The sequence below is a fragment of the Tachyglossus aculeatus genome, chromosome 18 (assembly GCF_015852505.1).
Source record: "Tachyglossus aculeatus isolate mTacAcu1 chromosome 18, mTacAcu1.pri, whole genome shotgun sequence".
Lineage (NCBI taxonomy): Eukaryota > Metazoa > Chordata > Mammalia > Monotremata > Tachyglossidae > Tachyglossus > Tachyglossus aculeatus.
Genome location: NC_052083.1, coordinates 19,344,855 through 19,371,189, shown reverse-complemented (window position 1 = coordinate 19,371,189; position 26,335 = coordinate 19,344,855). Strand labels below are relative to the sequence as shown.

Here is a 26,335-nt window from a genome sequence, read left to right as displayed (position 1 = left end):
TGGGAGGGAAAGGTTAGATTTTTTTCAGTGTTTATTTCAGAGCTTGTAACTATAGACTTTGAGTAGCTGGGTTATCAGGCCAGGTGACGCTTTAAAATTTTCCTCCCACTTAGTTGTTTTATCTAGTATAGGGGACCTGATCCACTCCCTGCCTGTTGAACGAACTTCATTTCACTTCTCTGGGCCTCAGTTTCCTCACCTGTAAAATGGGGCTTCAATTACTGTTCTCCCTCCTACTTAGACTAGGAACCCTATATAGGACAGAGACTGTGTTCAACCTGATTACTGGGTGTCTATTTCATTGCTTAGTACAGTGCTTGACAGATAGCAAGCACTTAACAAATTCCGTTATTATTATTATTATTATTATTATTATTATTATTATTATTATTATTCCTGTTGACATTTGACTGTAAAAGTACCCGTGGTGCTTTTAGCACTTCCCCCATTCACAAAAGTAAGGGAATGGCTTTGCTTGCTAACTTATTGGTTAAAAAAGCTCAGGTGGTGATTTAGAAAATGTCTTCATAAAGTCTGAATATAAAATTAGTTTCTCTTTGAGATGGATCGCTTCCCGAGTTTGATACTCTGGCACATTTGCAGTTCATTGATACAGAATTAATTTCGGTAACAAATGTAAATGTGGGGGTTTCTTATTCATTGATACAGAATTAATTTCTGTAACAAATGTGGGGGTTTCTTATTCATTGATACAGAATTAATTTCTGTAACAAATGTGGGGGTTTCTTATTCGTTGATATGGAATTAATTTCTGTAACAAATGTGGGGGTTTCTTATTCATTGATACAGAATTAATTTCTGTAACAAATGTGAGGGTTTCATGCAAAGATTTACATCAAATTCCTGATTACTTTTTAAAATGTTGGTCACAGCAGTGTCATCCTTTACTTGAGGCTTAAAACATGATCGAAGTTGTCACCTGCGAGTCATCGATGTGCCAGGGATATTTGGTCTCCTTTTATTTCCTTTCTTTTTATAGATGGTAGCGTTGTCATTTTCACCTCCGTTCCCGTTATACTTTCAAAACACGTTTCTAGCATCCAACTGTGCAAATGCAGAGCATCAATTCCATTTTTACATATTGGTTTTGACATCGGACCCTTTCTCCATCAGCATACATTTCTGTAGCTCAAAAGAGCTTGAAGAGAACAAAATCTCTTTTCATTTTTACTCAGACTGCCAGAGTGAACACTAAGATGTATCTTCCAAAATATGCACTTGAGCTTTTTCCACTGGCGTAGCCCATTGTGTTATGGCCTGTCCCACAGGAGAGTCTGGAAGAATGTGAACAGTGATGAGGAGTAGGAAAATAGTGATTCTGCTGTTCCCTGGAAGAGCTGTAGAGAAACATCCAGGATCAGACCCTCTCCTTCCACCTATCAATCATCCCAATCTAGGGTTAGGTTCTCAATGGCTCAGATTTTTGAGGTTTTCAATAGTGGAACCAAGATTTAAGTGCAGGTCTGGTTCTTAGCACTAGACGATAAGCAAAATCCAGAGATACATCGGGCACTAATTGCTGACAAAGCTGAGGATTTGCAAACCCAATCCCCGAGATCACGTTCGATCACCGCTGGGAATTCGATTCAAATTAATGACGGGGGGCACGTCCACTGACTCCTCCATTAGGGTCCGTGGGCACCACCAAGCCTGCCAGGAGGGAGAATGGGGAGGAGGAGGAGGAGAATAATAGTTTGGGTAAGCGGGAGCAGGAAAGGCCCGTGAAACATGGGTGGGGAATAAAGAGGAGAGGAATGGTGGAGTGCTTACCGATGGGGCTCGGTCATCTAATCAGAACGGGTCCAGGAATGGCAGGTAACAAATTTCATGTAAATCTACCGGAAAACAGCATGGCTCAGTGGAAAGAGCCCGGGCTTTGGAGTCAGAGGTCATGGGTTCAAATCCCGGCTCTGCCAATTGTCAGCTGTGTGACTCTGGGCAAGTCACAACTTCTCTGTGCCTCAGTTACCTCATCTATAAAATGGGGATTAAGACTGTGAGCCCCCCGTGGGACAACCTGATCACCATGTAACCTTCCCAGCGCTTAGATCAGTGCTTTGCACATAGTAAGCACTTAATAAATGCCATTATTATTATTATTATTATTAAAACATATCCCATGATACTGCCATTGACACATCCACATTTTTGAGAAATATTTTTGTTGTAGCTTGTGGAACCCCCGTACAGGGGTGGAAAGGTGGGGAAGAGGATTTTTGGAAGCACCCTAATGTATTTTCTCTCTTAATCTGTTTCCTCCACCCGTTTCTTCTATTTTTAGTCAATCCAGAGATACATCATGCACTAATTGCTGATGGAGCTGAGGATTTGTAAAACCTCACCCTGAGAGTACTTCCAGTCACTTATAGGGATTTAATTCATATTAGTGAAGCAGCTTGAAGAGAAGCAGCGTGGCTCACTGGAAAGAGCCCGGGCTTTAGGAGTCAGAGGTCATGGGTTCAAATACCGGCTCCGCCACGTGTCAGCTGGGTGACTTTGGGCAAGTCACTTCACTTCTCTGGGCCTCCGTTCCCTCATCTGGAAAATGGGGATTAAGACTGTGAGCCCCCCATGGGACAACCTCATCGCCTTGGAACCTCCCCAGCGCTTAGAACAGTGCTTTGCACATAGTAAGCACTTAATAACTGCTATCATTGCTATTACTATTAGTGACAGCTGGGTCACCATGACCACCATAACCTGGCTTTATATTCCCAAGTGCTTACTGTGTGCAGAACACTGTACTAAGCTCTTGGGAAAATACATTATAAAAGAGTCGGGAGGCATGATTTCTGCCAACAAAGAGCCAACAGTCTGTAGGGGAGATAGTTACGAGATTAAAGTACAGATGGGGGAAATAATAGAGAGTAAGGATACGTACATAAAAACTGTGTATCTAGGTTATCCAAGTGCTTCAGGGTAATACAGCCAAATGCACGGGTGACAGAGGAGAGGATGAATAGGAGAAATGAGGGCTTAGCGAAGGCTTCTTGGAGGAGAGGCGGTGTCAGAAAGGTTTGGAAGGTGCGGAAAGTTGTGGACTCTCGGTTATGAAAGTGGAGGGAATTCCAAGCCTAAGGGAAAACGTGCTTGAAATTTTTTTTCCGAAAAGTGATCTGGGCAGGAGAGGAAAGCACAGACTGGAGAGGGGAGAGATTGGAGGCAGGAAGGTTGATGCAGTTGTCGAGGTGGGATACGATCCGTGCTTGGTAGCAGTTTGTAAGGAGTGAATTCCAGACTTTCGAAGGTACAACTGACAGATTTGCTCTCACCGTCGTCCCTTGCCAACTTCATTCTGCATCCGGCTGTAGTTAGGCAAGGGTGGGGGAAGGTTTACATACTGAGTCGCTTGACAATTTCTTAGGTTTGATCTTCCGGGGACTCCAGCTTCTCATCACTGCTCCCCAGCCTCTGGGAGCCAGAGGGCTAGGCTCCAAGTTGGGGTCAGCAGCATGTCAGGCCCTGTGAGAAGGACCCATCCAGTTAGGAACAGACACAAGCCAAATTCACATCAGGTTGCTTGCTAGCGTACATTTTACATGTAAATTACCTGCCTGTTCTTTTTTTTTTTTCCTTCAGGTTTCATTGTTCTCTTGAGACTTTAAACCACAATCAATTTGCCTATTCCAAGAGTTATCTCACATTAATGTTTTAAAGCACTTACTGAATAGCTGGTGGGTTCTTTAGCTCCTTTTCTCCTTTTCCCCGCTTCAACTCCCACTGGGTTTACTTTATTTAACCACCAAATCTCTTAGAGTTTGGCATAAATATGTTAACTTCGGACGACAAAATTCTCTCGTGTTTTCATTTGGGAAAGTAAAATTCATAGGAAGGAGAGGAGAATTTCAGTGTGAAGTTGAGATAAATTTGGGAGAAACAAGTGGAGTGGAATCGGATATTAGTTTTAAATATAAAATGCAAGTATCTGCAGAATACCTGATGTGCTCAAAGCGTCTCCAAAACTGTATATTCTATTAAGTTGCTGTATGCTGATTTCAGTCTGCTTGGCGGACAAGGGAAAGAGCTTTTTTAATTCCTTTGTTTCAGAGCCTTTTTCTTTGAGTCATCATGGAGGTTTTGTGGTAAAAAATATTTATACTCTAGTCAGCAGTTATCTTTTGTTGCTTAAAATCTCAGCATGTGAAATGGTTGTGAGCTAATTTAAGCAACAGAGAACACAACGTCTCATAAACACTCTTTAGGTCTAGGGGGATTAAATTAGTTTGCTATCTAGATTTTTTTGAAAATGTATATTCCCTGAACCACCTAGAGAGAGGTTTGACTCTTTCAAAATAATTGTTCAAGAATGCCAAGGGAAAAAGAAATCTGCAAGGTAGTTCTTTTACTAAAGGCATTTAAATTTCAAAACACTATTGTTTCTACGCAATTTTCATAATGAGTCACAGTTACCCCTACAAGAGAGGATCTGATTAAAAGCATTTCAAACTCAGACAGATGAAATCATCCACAACATCAGCCGTTTGTCAGCTGTTTCAAAAAAATCATTTCCAGAAATATGTGTGATATATAACTTTTTTTCTTTTTTTCTCAGAGATCTAAACAGGCACAAAAGATGTAATCCAACTAGGGTCCAATCTAGATTAAAGAGACTGATTTTTCTCAGAGATCTAAACAGGCATGAAAGATGTAATCCAATTTAGGGTCCAATCTAGATTAAAGAGACTGATTTTTGGGTTAGTGAGTTATTTTTTTAGCCTGACTTTTATTCGTTTCTCGTCTGAACGAGTCTTCTTCATGGAAACCTCCCTCTCAAGGAAAGGAGGTACATGAATGATAAAGCCTCTGATTTTGCTTTGCCGTGCTAGCAGTCCCGGAAAGAGGTTTTTTTAGGAAATAATTTTGAAAGTGATGTCTAAAATTTGTTTTGTGGATTACCCGTGGATTTTCCTTATTCATGGTTTTTCTTTAATACACTTTCAGTAGATAAGTGAGAGCACCCCATATTTCAAGGCGTCCTACTGATATACCTATTTTGGTTTTTGGAAGAGGTGGATATCAATCAATGGTGCTTACTGAGCACTTACTGTGTGAAGAACACTATACTAAGTGCTAGAGAGAGTTTAGTACCCTGGAGTGGGAAGACATGATCCCCTCCTACAAGGAGCTTACAGTCTAGAGGGGGAGATCAAACGTTAAAATACAATATCGATAAAGGAAATGGGAGCGTGTGGGGGAGTGCTGTGCGGTTGAGGGTGGGGGGAATATCAAGTGATTGAAATCATGCTCAGTTAAACACCCAGAATAACTTAGAATAAAATCAGAAGAATAAGGATTTATGTGTGTGTGTGTATTTGTGTTTGTGTGTGGGGAGGGGCTGGGGGTGAGGGGGATGTTTGAAGAGGACCCCAGGAAAGAACTGATCTTTGCTATGCTCCGTACCCTTGTTCTATTTGGGCTTCTCCCCTTCCGCACTCAAGCCAATACTATCAGCCATTATCCTTCCTGGGAAAAGTGTGGCTAAGCTCAGAGGAGAAAGACTGGAAGGTTTTCCTTAGCGTCTATTCTAAACGGAAGGATGATGAAGTTACTAGGGATCCCAGAGATAAGGAAAATGCACTAGTTCAGTAACCTGTGGTTTGTCCTTCTTTTAGAAAATGTAACGCTCAAGTCAAACATATATGTTTCCATGTTCTTTTTAGTGTTTTCCAGGATGCCTGACGATTCAAATCCGTACCACTTTGTGTATTTTTATTGTGATCCTAATTTATTCCTTGGCTCAAGGATGTGTGGTGAGTACTTCAAGTGGTAAAACCCAAAGTAAAAAAAAAAATCACATCCATTGTTATAAGTGGTTTACTGTGAATTGGTTGCTCGCTTTCGTTCTAAGCCAGTCGCTCCTTAACTCTCCCTTCTGAAGACAGTTCAGTCAGTTATGTCCCCTCTCTTTTGGGGGATCACCCCTTCATTTTCATACTGAGTGAATATTAGATATTGAAAGGAATTTCAAATATGAGGAAAATACCTGATTAGCTTCAAGCCTTTATGTGATTCCCCTATAGTTGAGGCTTTTTTATACCAGCAGTTCATGACTGCAGAATGTTCCCTGGTGTGTTGAAATGGCTTTCAATCCTTAGCAATGAACAAGTGGGAATACATGGCAAGGCAGGGATTTATCTGTGATGTTGATGGCACTGTGATGATGTTACATAAGCTGGCCAAAATTTGGCATATACTGGTGATAATGTGGACAGTTTAGAGAGCTGGATCCTTTACTAAAAAATTCTAGCCATTGGGAAACATATATTTTATTCCCAGCTCATCTTCTCCTTCACTGAACAGTGCCTTGGAACACAGCTGTCCTTGCCATGGATTCTACATACTGCTGTACCTGGATTAGCCCTCTTAACTGGGACCATGAAAGTATGGTGTTAGGAGAAAGGATGCTAATTGAAGTATGGTTTCTAGTTTCTAGAGAAGCAGCGTGGTTCAGTGGAAAGAGCCCGGGCTTTGGAGTCAGAGGTCACGGGTTCAAATCCGGGCTCCGCCAATTGTCAGCTGTGTGACTTTGGGCAAGTCACTTAACTTCTCTGGGCCTCAGTTACCTTGTCTGGAAAATGGGGATTAAAACCGTGAGCCCCCCGTAGGACAACCTGATCACCTTGTAACCCCCCCAGTGCTTAGAACAGTGCTTTGCACATAGTAAGCGCTTAATAAATGCCATTAGTAGTAGTAGTAGTAGTAGAAGTAGTAGTAGTACAAGAGAAGCAGCATGGCTCAGTGGAAAGAGCCCGGGCTTTGGAGTCAAGGTCATGGATTCAAATCCTGGCTCCACCAACTGTCAGCTGTGTGACTTTGGGCAAGTCACTTAACTTTTCTGGGCCTCAGTTACCTTGTCTGGAAAATAGGGATTAAAACCGTGAGCCCCCCGTAGGACAACCTGATCACCTTGTAACCTGCCCAGCGCTTAGAACAGTGCTTTGCACATAGTAAGCACTTAATAAATGCCATTGTTATTAGTAGTAGTAGAAGTAGTAGTACCAGAAAAGAAGCGTGGCTCAGTGGAAAGACCCGGGCTTTGGAGTCAAGGTCATGGGTTCAAATCCTGGCTCCACCAACTGCCAGCTGTGTGACCTTGGGCAAGTCACTTAACTTCTCTGGGCCTCAGTTACCTCATCTGTAAAATGGGGATTAAAACCGTGAGCCCCCCATGGGACAACCTGATCACCTTGTAACCTCCCCAGAGCTTAGAACAGTGCTTTGCACGTAGTAAGCGCTTAGTAAATGCCATCATTCTTATTAGTAGTAGTAGTAGAAAATACAATATATATCAATGTGCTCAATTCCTAAGATCCAAAAGGTCTAAAACAACATAAACATATGAAAAAGCAGTAAAAACTAAACTAAAACTAAAGCGAATGATCAAATCTGTGTCAGTTTGTACTAATTATGAATCATTTTGAATTCATTTTAATGTACATATGTCAATGCATAATTTGATTCATCCATTTCAAATTAATCTTCTCCTTTTCTAGCCCTTCTGTCCTTCCCTTTCCTCAGCAACACTATATCTTCACCCTCTTTGACCTCCATGTCGATTGCTCCCACCAATGATTCCAGACTTTTAACTTCCTCAATTTACAATCAGCGGTATTCATTCATTCATTCAGTCGTATTTATTGAGTGCTTACTGTGTGCAGAGCACTGTACTAAGCACCTGGGAGAGTATACTACAAAAGAGTTGGTAGCCATATTGGTAAATGAGGAAGATGAGGCACAGAGAAGTTAAATGCATTGCCCACGGTCTCACAGCAGGCAAGTCACGGAGCTGGAATTAGAATAATAATGATGGCATTTGTTAAGCGCTTACTATGTGCCAAGCAGTGTTCTAAGCGCTGGGGGGATACAAGGTAATGAGGTTGTCCCACATGGGGCTCACAGTCTTAATCCCCATTTTCCAGATGAGGGAACTGAGGCCCAGAGAAGTGAAGTGACTGGCTCAAGGTCACACAGCAGACATGTGGTGGAGCCAGTTTTAGAATCTGACTCCCAAGCCCGGGCTCTATCCACTGAACCACGCTGCTTCTCTGCAATTGGATAATAATAACAATAATAATAATAATGATAATGGCATTTATTAAGCACTTACTATGTGCAAAGCACTGTTCTAAGCAGTGGGGAGGTTACAAGGTGATCAGGTTGTCCCACATGGGGCTCACAGTCTTCATCCCCATTTTCCAGATGAGGTAACTGAGGCCCAGAGAAGTGAAGTGACTTGCCCAAAGTCACACAGCTGACAAATGGTGGAGCTGGGATTTGAACCCAGTGCCTCTGACTCCAAAGCCCGGGCTCTTCCCACTGAGCCATGCTGCTTCTCTGCAATTGGATTTATTTTATATGCGGAGATGGCATTTTTGGGAGTGAGTTTGAGTGCTGGGCTATCATTTTCAAGAGGCATTTTGAGAGTATTTAGTAGCAAAATCCCTGTCTGCTTCAAGTCATGTAGTCTTTGAAATAATAATAAATTCTTTGTAATGGGCTAAGGCCTTACTGTCGCATCTCAAATGTGAAACTCCAGTTGCAATTATAAAGGAAGCTATGTGGAGACTAGTATCAAGAAGCCATGGTATTAATCATTTATTCATTCATTCATTCAGTCGTATTTATTGAGCGCTTACTGTGAGCAGAGCACTGTGCTAAGCACTTGGGAAGTACAAGTTGGCAGCATATGGAGATGGTCCCTACCCAACAACGGGCTCACAGTCTAGAAGGGGGAGACAGACAACAAAATAAAACATGTAAATCAGTGGTATTACAGAAGCCATGTGGTGAAATGGGAATTCGAAGTGGGAATAGCATTTCCCATTTCCAAATGGGAGCCAGAGGGCCTGGGTTCTGATCTCTGCAACTTGCATTATTATTATTATTATTATCATTATCATTATCATCACCATTATTATGAACCATATTATTAGAAATGAGGTAATCTAACTGTATTTGGCTGTTGTGTGCTTAAAAGTGTTCTCTCTTTCTCCAGGTGGGTTGTATGCCTTCGGTTTGGAATAGGAATTCCAGCACTTCCATAGTTATCATTTCCCCGGAAGGCAAAAATGAAACAATGAATGAGCTTCCCTGCAATACTGTTCATTACGCCTTCCTCTCCTGTGTTGTGGGGACTTTGACCCTGGCAATATTCCTTCGGGTCTCTTCGCTGCCCAAAATGATCCTTCTGTTTTGCTTTACAATTTTGTCCATACTCGTTCTGGAACTCAGCGGGTTGAGAAAAGCGCTGGGGTAAGTGTGCTCTGTGGAATTCGTCATTAGTGCTCTATTTCATTGAATGGCAGGGGGTTGTTGGATGGTTCAGTTCAACTGTAGGTGCAGCCATTAAGAAAATATGCAGCCATTAAGACCATACCTTTGTTGGCAATTCTTCTCCACCTTAGTAACCTGAAACGTACCTTTTTTCCGGAAATGTTTTCCATGATCAACCATTATTGAGTGCTTCCTGTGTGCATGTCCTCCCCCTGGCCCGGAATGCCCTCCCTCCGCACATCCGCCAAACTAGCTCTCTTCCTCCTTTCAAATCCCTACTGAGAGCTCACCTCCTCCAGGAGGCCTTCCCAAACTGAGCCCCCCACCCCTTTTCCTCTCCTCCTCCTCCCCTCCCCATCCCATTTCCTCTCCCTACAGCACCTGTGTATATTCGTCCGTATTTATCATTCTATTTATTTGATTAATGATGAGTATATAGCTATAATTCAATTTATTCTGATGGTATTGACACCCGTCTACTGGTTTTGTATTGTGGCCTGTCTCCCCTTTCTAGACTGTGAGCCCGTTGTTGGGTAGGGGCCGTCTCTATATGTTGCCAATCTGTACTTCCCAAGCGCTTCGTACAGTGCTCTGCACACAGTAAGCGCTCAATAAATACGATTGAATGAATGAATGAATGAATGAATGAATGAATGAAATAATGGATGTCTACAAAAGTTCTGTAGGTTTCAGGTTGGGGAGAATAAAGGGGAGAAATCCGAGAGTAAGCGTGAAGCAGAAAGAAGTGGGAGAAGAGGAAATGAGGGCTTAGTGGGGGACACCTTCTTGGAGGAAAAGTGCTTTCAATAAGGTTCTTCTAGACTGTGAGCCCACTGTTGGGTAGGGACCGTCTCTTTATGTTGCCAACTTGGACTTCCCAAGCGCTTAGTACAGTGCTCTGCACACAGTAGGCGCTCAATAAATAAATACGGCTGAATAAGGTTTTGAACATGGGTTATGTGATCATCTTTCAGGTTTGAAGGAGGAGGGAATTTCAGGCTAGAGGCAGGATCTGGGGGAGGAATCATGGTGAGATAGAAAAGATTGAGGTACAGTGAGTAGATTGGCAGTAGAGTAGTGAAGTGTGAGGGCAGGATTGGAGTAGAAAATCAGTCAGGTAAAAGGTGAGAGGGTGAGGTGATTGAGTGCTTTAAAGAGAGTGGTAAGGAGTTTCTGTTTGATGTAATAATAATAATAATAATGGCATTTATTAAGTGCTTACTATGTGCAAAAAGCACTGTTCTAAGCGCTGGAGAGGATACAAGGTGATCAGGCTGTCCCACGGTGGGCTCACACTCTTAACTCCCATGTGACAGATGAGGGAACTGAGGCACAGAGGGGTTAAGTGACTTGCCCAAAGTCACACAGCTGACAAGTGGCAGAGCCGGGATTTGAACCCGTCACCTCTGACTCCAAAGCCCGGGATCTTCCCACTGAACCACGCTGCTGGATGGGCAACCACTGGAGTGTCTGGAGTGGGGAAACACGGACTGAACCGTTCTGTAGAAAAATCATCCGGCCAGCAGAGTGGAGGATGGACTGAAGTGGGAGAAATGGGCGGCAGGGAGGTCAAGTCGAGTCAGCAAGGAATCTCATGTAGTAATCACAGTGGGTTGGATTAAGGTGGTACCGATTTCTTTGGAGGGGAAAGGGTAGATTTTAGCCAAGTTGTGAAGGTTGAACTACAGGATTTGTTGACAGGTTGAATGTGTGGATTGAAAAATAATAATAATAATAATAATAATAATAATAATAATAATAGTGGTATCTGTTAAGCACTTACTATGTGCAAAGCACTGTTCTAAGTGCTGGGGGGGATGCAAGGTGATCAGGTTGTCCCACTTGGGGCTCACAGTCTTAATCCCCAGAATGAATGAGAATGAATGAGAGATGAGGCAAGGAAAGTGCATAGCTTATGGAGTTGTACTTCCCAAGCGCTTAGTACAGTGCTCTGCATACAGTAAGCGCTCAATAAATACGATTGAATGAATGAATTAATCAATCAATCATATTTATTGAGCGCTTACTGTGTGCAGAGCACTGTACTAAGCGCTTGGGAAGTCCAAGTTGGCAACATCTAGAGACGGTCCCTACCTAACAGTGGGCTCACAGTCTAGAAGGGGGAGACAGAGAACAAAACAAAACATCTTAACAAAATAAAATAAAAAGAATAGATATGTACAAGTAAACTAAATAAATAGAGTAATAAATACGAATGAATGAGTTGTGAGATAGGGAGAATGTCGACAGTGATGGGAAAGTCGGGGGGAGGACAGGGTTTTGGTGGGAACATAAGGAATTCAGTTTAGAAGATGTTTAGCTGGAGGTGTCAGTCGGACATTCAAGCAGAGACGTTCTGAAGGCCGGAGGAAATATGGGATTTTAGAGAGGGAGTGAGATCAGGTCTGGAGATGTAGATTGGGGAGTCTTCTGCATAGAAATGGTAGTTTCAAACATGGGAGCGAATGTGTTCGCCAAGGGAGTGGGTGTAGACGGAGGATAGAAGGAGACCCCAAACTGAACCTGGGGGGACTCCCACATTTAGGGGGTGGGAGGCAGAGGAAGAGCCCATGAAAGAAACTGAGAATGAATAATAAGAATAATAATAATAATGGCATTTGTTAAGCACTTACTATGTGCCAAGTGCTGGTCTAAGCGAAGGTGATCAGGTTGTCCCACGTGGGGTTCACAATCTTAATCCCCCTTTTCCAGATGAGGTAACTGAGGCCCAGAGAAGTCAAGCGACTTGCCCAAAGTCACACGGCTGACAAGCGGCGGAGCCGGGATTTGAACCCGTGACCTCTGGCTCCCAAGCCCGGGCTCTTTCCACTGAGCCATGCTGTGGGATGAAGTGGGACACACAAGATGTGTGTATGTGTGTGTTGTATGCCTAAATGCTTTTGTGTTTAATTTTTTCATAACTTCAGGCCATTCCACATTCCAAATGCAGTGGGTTCCTGAGAGTTATAGGATCTGATGGTATTAAATGCTTACTATATGCCAAGAATCTTGAACTTCCCAAGCGCTTAGTACAGTGCACTGCACACAGTAAGCACTCAATAAATACGGTTGAATGAAAGAATCATACTAAGCCCTGAAGTAATAATAATAATAATAATAATAATAATGGCATTTGTTAAGCGTTTACTGTGTGCAAGGCACTGTTCTAAGTGCTGGGGAGGTTACAAGGTGATCAGGTTGTCCCACATGGGGCTCCCAGTCTTCATCCCCATTTTCCAGATGAGGTCACCGAGGCCCAGAGAAGTGAAGTAACTTGCCCAAAGTCACCCAGCTGACAAGTGGCGGGGCCGGGATTTGAACCCATGACCTCTGACTCCCAAGCCCGGGCTCTTTCCGCTGAGCCACGCTGTAGATGTGCGGTAATCAGACTAGACATAATCCCTGTACCGCACGAGGCTCAGGCCCAATTGGATGGAGGAGGATTTGTTGACCATTTTACAGATGAGGTGAAGAGGCCGAGGAAAGTTAAGTGACTTGCCGGAGGTGGAACAGCAGACAAGTGGCAGTGGTGGGATTAGAATCCAGGTCCCCGTTTTTCGAGGCCCGTGACCTTTCCAGTAGATCACCATGCTGCGTGGTTTTTAATTTTGCCTGTTCATGGCATTTTATTAAGTGCTTACTATCTGCAAAGCACTGTTCTAAGCGCTGGGGAGGTTACAAGGTGATCAGATTGTCCCACGGGGTGCTCACAGTCTTAATCCCCATTTTACAACTGAGGTAACTGAGGCCCAGAGAAGTGAAGTGACTTGCCCAAAGTCACACAGCGGACAAGTGGCGGAGCTGGGATTTGAACCCATGACCTCTGACTGCAAAGCCCGGGCTCTTTTCCACTGAGCCACGCTGCTTTGCTGTTTATGTGTGTCAATTGCAGGAGTGTATGGAACACCTAAGACATGCAGGAAACAATTGGCTTGGGCCTTCCTCCACCGTCATTCATTCATTCAGTCGTATTTATTGAGCGCTTACTGTGTGCAGAGCACTGTACTAAGTGCTTAGGAAGTACAAGTCGGCAACATATAGAGACGGTCCCTACCCAACAACAGGCTCACGGTCTAGAAGGGGGAGACAAACGACAAAACAGAACATGTGGACAGGTGTCAAGTCGTCAGAACAAATAGAATTAAAGCTAAATGGACATCATTAACAAAATCAATAGAATAGTAAATATGTACAAGTAAAATAAAAAGAGTAGTAAATCTGTACAAATATATATACAGGTGCTGTGGGGAGGGGAAGGAGGGAGGGCGGAGGGGATGGGGAGGAGGAGGGGAAAAATGGGGGGTGAATGAGTACTTTGAACGCAAGATTAAGGAGTTTCTTTTTTACACAAAGGTGAATGGGCAACCACTGTTGTTTCTTGAGGGGTGGGGAAACGGAATGAACGGTTTTCGATCATTCATTCAATCGTATTTATTGAGCGCTTACTGTGTGCAGAGCACTGTACTAAGCAATTTTGTAGATAAATGATACGAGTAGCAGAATGGGGAGAGACAGAGGCAGGGAGGTCAGCCAAGAGCCTCATTCATTCATTCAGTCAATCGTATTGATCGAGCGCTTACTGTGTGCAGAGCACTGTACCAAGCGCTTGGGAAGTACAAGTCGGAAGCATATAGAGACGGTCCCTACCCAACAGCGGGCTCACAGTCCAGCTCATTACCACACGTGGTAATCAAGACAGGTTAGGATGAATGCTCGGATTAACATGGTGGCAGTTTGGATGGAGAGGAAAGGATGAATTTGAGCGATGGTGTGAAGGGTGAGCCAACAGGATTTGGTGACAAATTGAATTTGTGGGTTGGCTGAGGCAGTTGACTTGAGGGTAACCCCAGAATTATGGGTTTGTGCGACAGGAAGGATAGTGGTGCTGTGTACAGTGAGGGGAAAATCAGGGGAGGATGGGGTTTGGGGGAGGAATATGAGGAGTTCTGTTTTGGACATGTCTAGTTTGAGGTGTCAGCAGGACATAATAATAATAAAAATAATGATGATGGTATTCGTTAAGTGCTTACTATGTGCCAAGCACTGTTCTGAGTGCTAGGGTAGATACAAGGAAATCGGGTTCCAAATAGAGATGTCCTGAAGGCAGGAGGAAATATGTGACTGCAGAGAAGGAGAGGGATCAGGGATGGAGATGTAGATTGGGAAATAATCTGCATAGAGATTCATTCATTCATTCAATCGTATTTATTGAGCGCTTACCGCGTGCAGAGCACTGTACTAAACGCTTGGGAAGTAAAAAAGTCAGCGACATATAGAGACGGTCCCTACCCAGTAACGGGCTCACTGTCTAGAAGGGGGAGACAGACAACAAAACATGTGGACAGGTGTCAAGTCGTCCGAACAGATAGAATTATAGCTATATGCATGTCATTAAAAAAATTAATAGAATAGTAAATATGTACAAGTAAAATAAATAGAGTAATAAATCTGTACAAATATATACAAGTGCTGTGGGGAGGGGAAGGAGGAGAGGAAAAAGGGGGCTCCGTCTGGCAAGGCCTCCTGGAGGAGGTGAGCCCTCCGTAGGGGTTTGAAGGGAGGAAGAGAGATGGTTGTTGAAACCATGGGAGGGGACAGGGAATATGTCTGTTGTCCCAAGTGTTTAGTACAGTGCTCTGCACACAGTGTGTGCCCAATAAATCCGATTGACCGACCGGATTAGTTCTCTAAGGGAGTGGATGAAGATGGAGAATAGAAGGGAGCCCAGAGGTGGGCCTTGAGGGACTCCCACACTTAGAGGATGGGAAGCGCTTACTATGTGCTAAGCACTTTTCTAAGCACCAAGGGGGATACAAGGTGATCAGGTTGTCCCACGTGGGGCTCACAGTCTTAATCCCCATATTACAGATGAAGTAACTGAGGCTCAGAGAAGTGAAGCGACTTGCCCAAAGTCACACAGCTGACGGGTGGCGGAGGCGGGATTAGAACCCATGACCCCCGACTCCCAAACCTGAGCTGTTTCCACGGAGCCACGCTGCTTCTCAAATCCACCCCCCTGTGCTGGTTGTCCCTCTGGGGCTTAGTTGGGGAAGGCCTCTCGGAGGAAATATGATTTTAATAAGGCTTTGAAGGTGGGGAGAATGGCGGTCTGTCATATATAAAAGGGAAGGGAAGACAAATACTTTAGAGGGAAAGTAAGGGAAGTTCTCTATCAAGGTAAACTTTATATCAGTCAATCAAAGTACAAGAGTGATATAAATTTTGGATGATGACTGTGTACGATATTGAGATTTCACTTGCGTCGATAATAATAATAATAATAATGATGGCATTTATTAAGCGTTTACTATGTGCAAAGCACTGTTCTTAGCGCTCTGAACAGAGGACTATTTGGGACCCTTATAGCCTCTATTTTGGGAAAGGATTCCCACACTTCCCCTCTGCCCCTGACTTTGGGCTAACTTTCCCCTATTGACCTCTGAAACTGTAGTTTCATTCCATCGCGTTTATTGAGCGCTTAATGCGTGCAGAGCACTGTCGTCGTCTAATCAAAAGGACAAAAGCCTCTGCTGAACGAAATTAAGGCCGACAGGAAATTTGGGCCAGGTTGCTGATAAGGGGAAATTGTCCATTCTAGCAAGAGGGAGACTACAGATTTCCTCACCATTAACCTTGCAGACTTATTTCCACTTCACCAGATTTATATCTCCATTTAAAGAGGTCTCTTTCTCTCAGTCCATTGAACTTGAGGTTTCTTAGGGGACAGCATTACCTGTCTCTTGCATCTACAATGCACATTAAAAACGTCTTCTACCTTCAAAACCAGAACTAATTTGGGCTTTTCTGTTGGTGTTCCTCCCTCCTTTTTTCTTTTCAAGGGAAAGCTCCAATTACATGCATGGCTATGAACCTATTTTAGCTATTTTGCTGTTTTCCTGGGCTCTGGTTCTCCATTCCCGGCAAGTCGACTTGAAGTTACGTCTGGACTACCTCTGGGCTGTGCAGGCAAGACGGACCTTTTCTTTTTTGTTAAAACGGGCTAATGAGGGGTGTGCATGTGGTTTCTTCATTTGGGCCATAATTCATTAAGGGTGATGGGTATATTCCCCCAAATCCATTTGAGCCAGCATATGTGTCATTCTGTAATGTTGAGAAGTTCAAAAATTAGACCGTGTCACGAGTATTTGCTTCTTGCTATACACGAATGCGTTCTGTTTTTAAATGGTGGGACAAATTTTGCTATTAGATATTGACTCTATTTTCTACCAATGTGAACTGCGTTCAGCTCCATTATTGAAAAACATTTTAAACCTGCAAAGAATGATGAGTATTGTTATGTGTCTGTTTATATTGTACTTTACCAAGCGCTTAGTACAGTGCTCTGCACACAGTAAGTGCTCAGTAAATACGAATGAATGAATTCTGACACCAAGTAGTTGAGAGAAATTTGGATCTACATAGCTGCTACTCAGAGTTCAGGTTTCTGCATTGACAAATTCCTTTTAGGGAAAATAATTCTCAGACACTAAATTGTGACTACATTTGTATGTACTTTATGCAAGGCCTAGTGGGTTGTTTGTTCCCATTAATCTCAGTCTGTTATTGATTGGGTTTTCAGCTACTTTTGATGTCTTGATTGCTGTATCTTACAATGGAACTCCTGAGGAATAAGATTAGGAATCTTGAGAAATGATGTCTTGAAAGTGGATAGGATGGGTTACACAACAAAGAGAAAACTATAACCTAATCCTTCTATTAATAAATCAGAAATTTTAAGGACTCGCTATATGATGAACCCTGGTTGAAGTAACAAGTACAATGAGAAGTACATCGGTAAGATGCAAAGCTTCGGTGGGGTTGGTTGACTTCTCTCTTTATTTTCCCTAAATCATCTTGTCCTAAATTTGTACATATTGATGGCGATGATAATGGTATTTAAGCACTTACTATGTGCCAAGCACTGTTCTAAACACTGAGCTGGCCTTTTAATAATAATGATGGCATTTATTAAGCGCTTACTATGTGCAAAGCACTGTTTTAAGCGCTGGGGAGGTTACAAGGTGATCAGGTTGTCCCACGGGAGGCTCACAGTCTTAATCCCCATTTTCCAGATGAGGTAACTGAGGCCCAGAGAAGTGAAGTGACTTGCCCAAAGTCACACAGCTGACAGTTGGCGGAGCCGGGATTTGAACCCATGACCTCTGACTCCAAAGCCCGGGCTTTTTCCACTGAGCCAAGGTGCTTCTCTAGCATTAATGCTGGTAAACTCACATGTTCTGGATTACATGGGACTCAGAAGGTCATGGGGTCTAATCACATCTCTGCCACTCGTCTGCTGTGTGACCTTGGGCTACTCACTTCACTTCTCTGTGCCTCAGTTATCTCATCTGTAAAATGGTGATCAAGACCACATGGGACAACCTGATTACCTTGTATCTACCCCAGTGCTTAGAACATTGCTTGGCACATAGTAGGCACTTAATAAATACCATTATTATTGTTATTCATAGACGTCCTATTATTTCTGTCTTCAACAGACAATATTCGTTCATTCAATCATGTTTATTGAGTGCTTACTGTGTGCAGGGCACTGTACTAAGCGCTTGGGAGAACGCAATACAACAATGAACAGACACATTCCCTGCCCACAGTGAGCTTACAGTAGAGAGAGGGGTAGAGAAATGTTAATATTTAAAAAAAGAATTATGTATGATGTGTACGTAAGTGCTGTGGGGCTAGGAGGGGCAGAGAACAGAGGAAGCTAGTCAGGGTGATGAGGAATAGCATGGGAGAAGAGGAAATCAATCAATCAATCGTATTTATTGAGCGCTTACTGTGTGCAGAGCACTGTACTAAGCGCTTGGAAAGTACAAGTTGACAACATATAGAGACAGTCCCTACCCAACAGTGGGCTCACAGTCTAGAAGGGGGAGGCAGAGAACAAAACAAAACAGATTAACAAAATAAAATAGAATAGAATAGATATGTACAAGGAAAATAAATAAATGAATAGAGTAATAAATACGTACAAACATATATACATATATACAGGTGCTGTGGGGAAGGGAAGGAGGTAAGGCGGGTAAGGAAAAGTAAGGGAAGGATGGGTTTAGTCAGGGAAGGCCTCCTGGAGGGGATCTGCTTTCAATAAATCGTTGAATGCGGGGGGAGTAACTGTCGGATTTGAGGAGGGAGGGCATTTCAGGCCAGGGGTAAGACGTGGGCACGACAGTTGAGATCAAGGTTACATTACAGGAGTGAAATGTGAAGCAGCGTGGCTCAGTGGAAAGAGCCCGGGCTTCAGAGTCAGAGGTCAGGGGTTCAAATCGCGGCTCCGCCAATTGTCAGCTGTGTGACTTTGGGCAAGTCACTTCACTTCTCTGGGCCTCAGTTACCTCATTTGGAAAGTGGGGATGAAGACTGTGAGCCCCCCGTGGGAGAATCTGATCACCTTGTAACCTCCCCAGTGCTTACAACAGTGCTTTGCACATAGTAAGCGCTTAATAAATGCCATTATTATTATTGTTATTGTTATTATTATTATTATTATTATTTGGAGTCAGAGGTTAGGGGTTCAAATCCCAGCTCCGCCAATTGTCAGCTGTGTGGCTTTGGGCAAGTCACTTCACTTCTCTGGGCCTCAGTTACCTCATCCGGAAAATGGGGATTAAGACTGTGAGCCTCCCGTGGGACAACCTGATCACCTTGTAACCTCCCCAGCACTTAGAACAGTGCTTTCCACATAGTAAGCGCTTAATAAATGCCATCATTACTATTATTATTATTATTGTTTGGAGTCAGAGGTCAGGGGTTCAAATCTCGGCTCTGCCAGTTGTCAGCCGTGTGATTTTGGGCAAGTCACTTCACTTCTCTGGGCCTCACTTACCTCATCTGGAAAACGGGGATTAAGACTTGAGCCCCCCGTGGGACAACCTGATCACCTTGTAACCTCCCCAGCGCTTGGAACAGTGCTTTGCACATAGCACGCGCTTAATAAATGCCATTATTAGTAGTAGTAGGAGGAGGAGAGTAGCAAAGTGAAGTAGGGGGACATTTCATTCCTGTTCGGCTGTGACAGAGAAGCCGCCATTTTCTTCATCTTCCCTCTGTCACTACAGTGAGATAAGGGTGTGGCTGCCAGTCTCCCCCCACCCACCAAAGGCCCAGGTTCAGAATAATAATAATAATTATTATTATTATTATTATTATATATATAAAACGTATATTATTATGTTTCAAAATCTGTCTGCTTTCACATTTACTCTGCCCAACCAAGTTGTTTATTCCTATTCACTGTCCTCTTAACTCCCAAGGCCCCAAGGCCAATTCAGCCATCTCCTCAGGGCTCCCCTAACCACTGGACCCTTTATTCTCAAGACCCCCAAGGCCAATTCAGCCATTTCCTCAGGGCTCCCCTAACCACTGGACTCTTTATTCTCAAGACCCCCAAGGCCAATTCAGCCATCTCCTCAGGGCTTTCCTAGTCCCTGATCTTTTCACTCTCAATGACCCAAAGACCAATTCAACCAACCCCTCTGGTTTTCACCGGATTAAACTGTTCGTTGCCACCTTTCTTTAGTTCACGGACCCCTCAGTGAAACTTCAATCCCTCCCATCCGGTCAGCCCATCCCAGGCCTCTCCTCCCACCTCACGTCCCTTCCCGTTGGGCCGTCCCCACTCTCCTCCCTGCCCCATCCCGGTAATAGCTCCTATCAACTCTGTCCCATCCAAGCCCTCCCCTCCGCCCCCCGCCACAGCTTCAGCCAGACAATAATAATAATAATAATAATAATAGCATTTATTAAGTGCTTACTATGTGCAAAGCACTGTTCTAAGCTCTAGGGAGGTTACATGGTTATCAGGTTGTCCCACGGGGGGGCTCACAGTCTTCAACCCCGTTTTACAGATGAGGGAACTGAGGCCCAGAGAAGTGAAGTGACTTGCCTAAAGTCACACAGCTAAGTGGTGGAGCCGGGATTTGAACCTATGACCTCTGACTCCAAAGCCCACTGAGCCACGCTGCTTCTCCAATGGGGCCTGCGGACCCCCTGCTTCATCATGGGGAAGCTTCCCTTCATCCTTGACCTGTTCCTGACTCAGACACTCCTCCTCCTCGCCATCCCTGAAACCCGGCTCTCCCCAGACGACCCGGTCTCCCCTGCTGCTCTCTCCAGAGCGGGCCACATCCCTGGTCATCCTTGAAGACAGATTCCATCATCAAGTTGAAAGCTCTCATAGGTGATAAATAGAAAAGCACCAGGAAATCTAGATTTCTAGAAAGATCCCATAGTTGGTGGTGGCGGACTAGTCCTGGTGAAGATTTGTATTTACCCGGATGCTTAGAAGAAATGTAACAATTTGTCCAGTTAACGTTACCAAACGAAGAGCTTTCTAAACTTTGCCCATGTTTACTGTGTTCCCATCAAATGCCGACATTTTATCTGGACTGTCCCTGTGCCGTAATCTGTTGCTATGTTTTTAGGCCAAATACTCGGCTAGTTAATTATTTCTTAGGCTGCGTGATTTGCTTTGAAGTGTAAAAAATTTCCAATTCTCCGACTGGAATCTAAAGAAGAGTTTTCACTAGAACTGTTTGTTTTTTTGAAATACGTATGGATGGTGCTAGTAAAGGTCCCGCGTTATATCTTCTTTAGATGGTGTAAGAAATCAATCGATCAATAAATCAATCAATAGTTTTTATTGAGTGCTTTCTCTGGACAGAGCACCGTTCTGAGAGCTTGGGAAAATTTGTAGAGTTAGTAGACACAAACCCTGTCCTCAAAGACCTTACAAAGTAGAGGGGGAGACAGGCCCTAAAATAAATCACAGACGGGAGAAGCAGCCAAATTCAGAGATGTGTAATAATGACGATAATTATGGTATCTGTTAAGCGCTTACTATGTGCCAGGCACTGTACTAAGCGCCGGTTTAGATAAAAGCAAATTGGGTCGGACAATTTCCGTGTCCCACGTGGGGCTCGCAGTCTCAATGCCCATTTTACAGATGAGGAAACTGAGGCCCAGAGAAGTGAAGTGATTTGCCCCAAAGTCACACAGCAGGCCGGTGGCAGAGCCGGAATTAGAACCCATGACCTTCTGACCCCTGGGCCCGTGCTCTGGCCCCTCCATGCTGTTTACAGAAGAGCAGGGGGTGAGAGGAGTACTTGACTGCTGAAGAGGACCAGACAAAATCGTGTCAAAATCGTGCGTCAAAACCATCAGAACAAAAAGAAGTAAAGCTAAATGCGCATCATTAACAAAATAAGTAGAATAAGTAGAATACAAAATAGTAGAATAGCTCTTCCCAAGCACTTAGTACAGTGCTCTGCACACAGTAAGCGCTCAATAAGTACGATTGAATGAATGAATGACTGGAAGACAGGAAACCCGATTTCTAGTCCCGGCTCCACCAGGCGACTACTTTCGGGGCATTTCTGTGCCCCAACTTTTTCATCTCTGAAATGGGGATGAAATACTGATTCTTGCTTCCTCTTGAGACTGCGAGCCCCACGTGGGACAGGGACTGTGTCCAGTCCAATTATTTCTATCCCTCTAGACCGTAAGGTCGTTATGGGCAGGCGACCATAACTGGTGACTCTATTGTATTGTACTCTCCCAGGCGCTTAGTACAGTGCTCTGCACATAGTAAGTGCGCAACAAGTGCCATTGATTGATTTATTGACCAGACCCAAGTGTGTGGATGACACAGTATGGGGAAAATAGGGTGGAGAGGTGAGAAATGATTTAAGGAAGTTTACCTGGAGGAAATGGGATTGTAGTAGAGCTTGGAAGATGGACAGAGAAGTGGTTATAGCCCGATGTGGGTTATGGCGGAAGAGGAGCGGGGATAAGATGTAAAAGATACTTTCTAGTTAAGATCATTATGGGAAGCAGCGTGGCTCAGTGGAAAGAGCCCGGGTTTTGGAGTCAGAGGTCATGGGTTCAAATCCTGGCCCTGCCACTTGTCAGCTGTGTGACTTTGCACAAGTCATTTCACTTCTCTGGGCCTCAGTTACCTCATCTGGAAAATGGGGATTAAGACTGTGAGCCCCCCATGGGATAACCTGATCACCTTGTAACCTCCCCAGTGCTTAGAACAGTGCTTTGCACATAGTAAGCGCTTAATAAATGCCATTATTATCATTATAGTAAGCACTTAATAAATGCCATTATTATTATTATTATTATAGTAAGCACTTAATAAATGCCATTATTATTATTATTATTATCTGGGTATTTGCCACTGCATTTCAAAAACATTTCCAAGATGCCGGCTACATAATAGCTTGAACCTTGTTGAGAGCAAGTCACGTCTACCAACTGTTATATTATGCTCAGGACAGTGCCCTGCACACTGTAAGCGCTCAAAAAATACAATTGATTGATTGATATATACCATCTATCGAGACCTCTATTTTAATAATAATAATGATGGCATTTGTTAAGCGCTTACTATGTGCCAAGCAATGTTCTAAGCGCTGAATTGTTAGCCCCACCTAGGGATAAGGACCATTTTAATTCCCACCTGTCTATTAATAATAATAATGATAGCATTTATTAAGTGCTTACTATATGCAAAGCACTGTTCTAAGTGCTGAATTGTTAGCCGCACCTAGGGATAAGGGCCATTTTAATTCCCACCTGTCGATTGATAATAATAATTATAACATTTATTAAGCACTTACTATATGCCAAGCACTGTTCTAAGCGCTGAATTGTTAGCCACACCTAAGGATAAGGACGTTTTAATTCCCACCTGTCTTTTAATAATAATAATGATAACATTTATTAAGTGCTTACTGTATGCCAAGTATATAGCTTGGCATATAAGCGCTGAGTTCTTAGCCCCACCTAGGGTTAAGGACCATTTTAATTCCCACCTGTCTATTAATAATAATAATAATAATGATAGCATATATTAAGTGCTTACTATATGCAAAGCACTGTTCTAAGCACTGAATTGTTAGCCCCACCTAGGGATAAGGACTCTTTTAATTTCCACCTGTCTATTAATAATAATAATAATGATAGCATTTATTAAGCGCTTACTATATGCCAAGCACTGTTCGAAGCGCTGAATTGTTAGCCGCACCTAGGGATAAGGACCGTTTTAATTCCCACCTGTCTATTAATAATAATAATAATAATGATAGCATATATTAAGTGCTTACTATATGCAAAGCACTGTTCTAAGCACTGAATTGTTAGCCCCACCTAGGGATAAGGACTCTTTTAATTTCCACCTGTCTATTAATAATAATAATAATGATAGCATTTATTGAGCACTTACTATATGCCAAGCACTGTTCTAAGCACTGAATTGTTAGCCCCACCTAGGGATAAGGACCTTTTTAATTCCCACCTGACTATTAATAATAATAATGATAGCATTTATTAAGTGCTTACTATATGCAAAGCACTGTTCTAAGCACTCAATTGTTAGCCCCACCTAGGGATTAGGACTGTTTTGATTTCCACCTGTCTATTAATAATAATAATAATAGCATTTATTATGCACTTACTATATGCAAAGCACTGTTCTAAGCGCTGAATTGTTAGCCCCACCTAGGGATAAGGACCATTTTAATTCCCACCCGTCTATTAATAATAATAATGATAGCATTTATTAAGCGCTTACCAAATGCAAAGCACTGTTCGAAGAGCTGGGGAGGTTATAAGGTGAATAAGGTCTATTCTTTCCCAGCACGTAGTACAGTGTTCTCCGCATCGTGAGGGTCTTAATAAATACTATTAATGCGCCTACTAATGTGTTTTGTTCCCATGATGTAGCACGCTATGATGGTGACCAAATCTTTCTTTTTGAGGCTGAGCAAACAAATGCCCGTCAATATCAAACCACATAAATATCTGCATTAGCGGAGAGGAGGGTTTCAGGGTGTTGAAGAGCAGAATTGCTTGTCAAAGTAATCGCCGGGATTGGAACCCATGACCTCTGACCCCCAAGCCCGTGCGCTTTCCACTGAGCCACACTGCTGCTCTGTCCTTCCCACTAAGACACAGTGTTTCCCCTCTAACACCCCCCAGATGCGACACCCCCAACCACGTCTCAAGAGAAGCGTAGGGAGAGGTTCCGTGGAAAGAGGAACAGGAAGCATTTGAAGAGAAGTCCATCTTTCCTTCAGAAGTTCATTAGGAATGAAATGATGTGGTATGAGATGGCCTGGAAGTTAAAAAAAACCAAGAGTGAAATGACCTCCTCCCCGTTTTTGGAATGTGATATCTGGAAGGTTCGGATATTTAAAAATGCATCCCATTTGGGAGCAGGAAGATTTTCCTTCTCTAAAATATCTGGTTTCCTTCAACAACTGGGTCCTAGGAACACTTCCTTGCCTAAACTCTTCTCTCCTCTTCTGCTTCGCCCTGATTTCAAGTACAGGTTGCCAACTTGTACTTCCCAAGCGCTTAGTACAGTGCTCTGCTCACAGTAAGCGCTCAATAAATACGATTGATTGATTTCCTCCCTTCGTTCATCCTCCCTCCGATCTCCACAGCACATATGGATATATCTCCCCTCCTATAGGTATCTTCCCCTCCCCATCTCCCCCACCTCCTGCCCTACCCCGTTCCCCTCCCCGCAGCACTCGTACATATTTGTTGCACTATTTTATTTGTAAATATTTACTACTTTATTATGTTAATGACGTGTATATAGCTATAATTCTATTTATTCTAATGGTATTGACACCTGTCTACTTGTTTTGTCGTCCGTCTCCCCCTCCTGGACCGTGAACCCGTTGTTGGGTAGGGACCGTGTCTTCATGTTGCCGATTTGTACTTCCCAAGCGCTTAGTCCAGCGCTCCGCCCACAGTAAGCGCTCAATAAATACCATTGAATGAATGAATGAATGACCTACCGTTAAAATCATTCTTCACCTTCGCCGGAATTTCCCTCCCTTCTTCCCTTCCCCGACTTCGAAGAAGCCCCTGGAAACAGTGGTTCCCAAGGTTGACTTGATTACAGACCGCCAAGGCTAATATTTGGTGATCTGAATTAAATTAGGAGGTAGGATATGGCCCACGAGCCATAGTTTGACCATCCCTGTTGTATACAGTAAGCGCTCAATAAATACGTTGAATGAGTGAATATCCAGTTGGTTCCTCACCAAGAAATGGAATACCAGTAGTCGTGACCCTTACAACACAATCAGTTTGTTAAAACCACTTCTTAGGTTGCACGTTTTCATCAGTTGTTCACTCAGTGGTATTTATTGTGTGCGATAATACTGTGTGCAAAGTGCTGTGCTATAATAATAATAATTGTTGTATTCGTTAAGCACTTACTAGGTTCCAGGCGCTGTATTAAGCACTGGGGTGGATTAATAATAATAATAATGACATTTATTAAGCACTTACTAGGCACTGTTCTAAGTGCTGGGGGTATACAAGGTGTTCAGGTCGTCCCACAGGGGGCTCACAGTCTTCATCCCCATTTTCCAGATGAGGTAACTGAGGCCCAGAGAAGTGAAGTGGTTTGCCCAAAGTCACACAGCTGATAAGTGGCGGAGATGGAATTAGAACCCACGATCTCTCACTCTCAAGCCCGGGCTCTTTCCACTGGGCCATAGTGTTAATGAAAAATGTGCTGTGGTTATAATAATAATAATAATGGTGGTATTTATTAAGCGCTTACTATGTTCAAAGCACTGTTCTAAGCGCTGGGTACGTACAAGGTAATCAGGTCGTCCCACATGGGGCTCACAGTCTTCATCCCCATTTTCCAGATGAGGTAACTGGGGCCCAGAGAAGTGAAGTGGCTTGCCCAAAGTCACACAGCTGATAAGTGGCGGAGACGGGATTAGAACCCACGACCTCTCATTCTCAAGCCTGGGCTCTTGCCACTGAGCCATAGTGTTAATGAAAAATGTGTCGTGGTTATCTTTGGACCTTTCCCTCTGGCTACCCCTGGAGCATATTCCAACACTGGCATAATAATGATAATAATAATAATAATAATAATAATAATAATAATAATAGCATTTATTAAGCACTTATGAAAGTTCATGTCACTATTACCGCATCTTAATCAAAGGTGTCAGTGCTTTCAAGAAGTATTTTTTCT

At 43.3% G+C, this 26,335-nt stretch overlaps 1 protein-coding gene across 1 annotated transcript in view; it reads left to right on the top strand.

The window, feature by feature from the left end:
• ADCY1 (adenylate cyclase 1) overlaps positions 1-26,335 on the top strand; it is a 424,494-nt gene that overhangs the window by 314,677 nt on the left and 83,482 nt on the right. Inside the window, exons 12-14 of the mRNA XM_038760089.1 lie at positions 5,682-5,771; positions 9,017-9,273; positions 16,134-16,260. Of these exons, the coding sequence (XP_038616017.1) occupies positions 5,682-5,771; positions 9,017-9,273; positions 16,134-16,260 (474 nt within the window). The remainder of the gene's footprint in view (positions 1-5,681; positions 5,772-9,016; positions 9,274-16,133; positions 16,261-26,335) is intronic.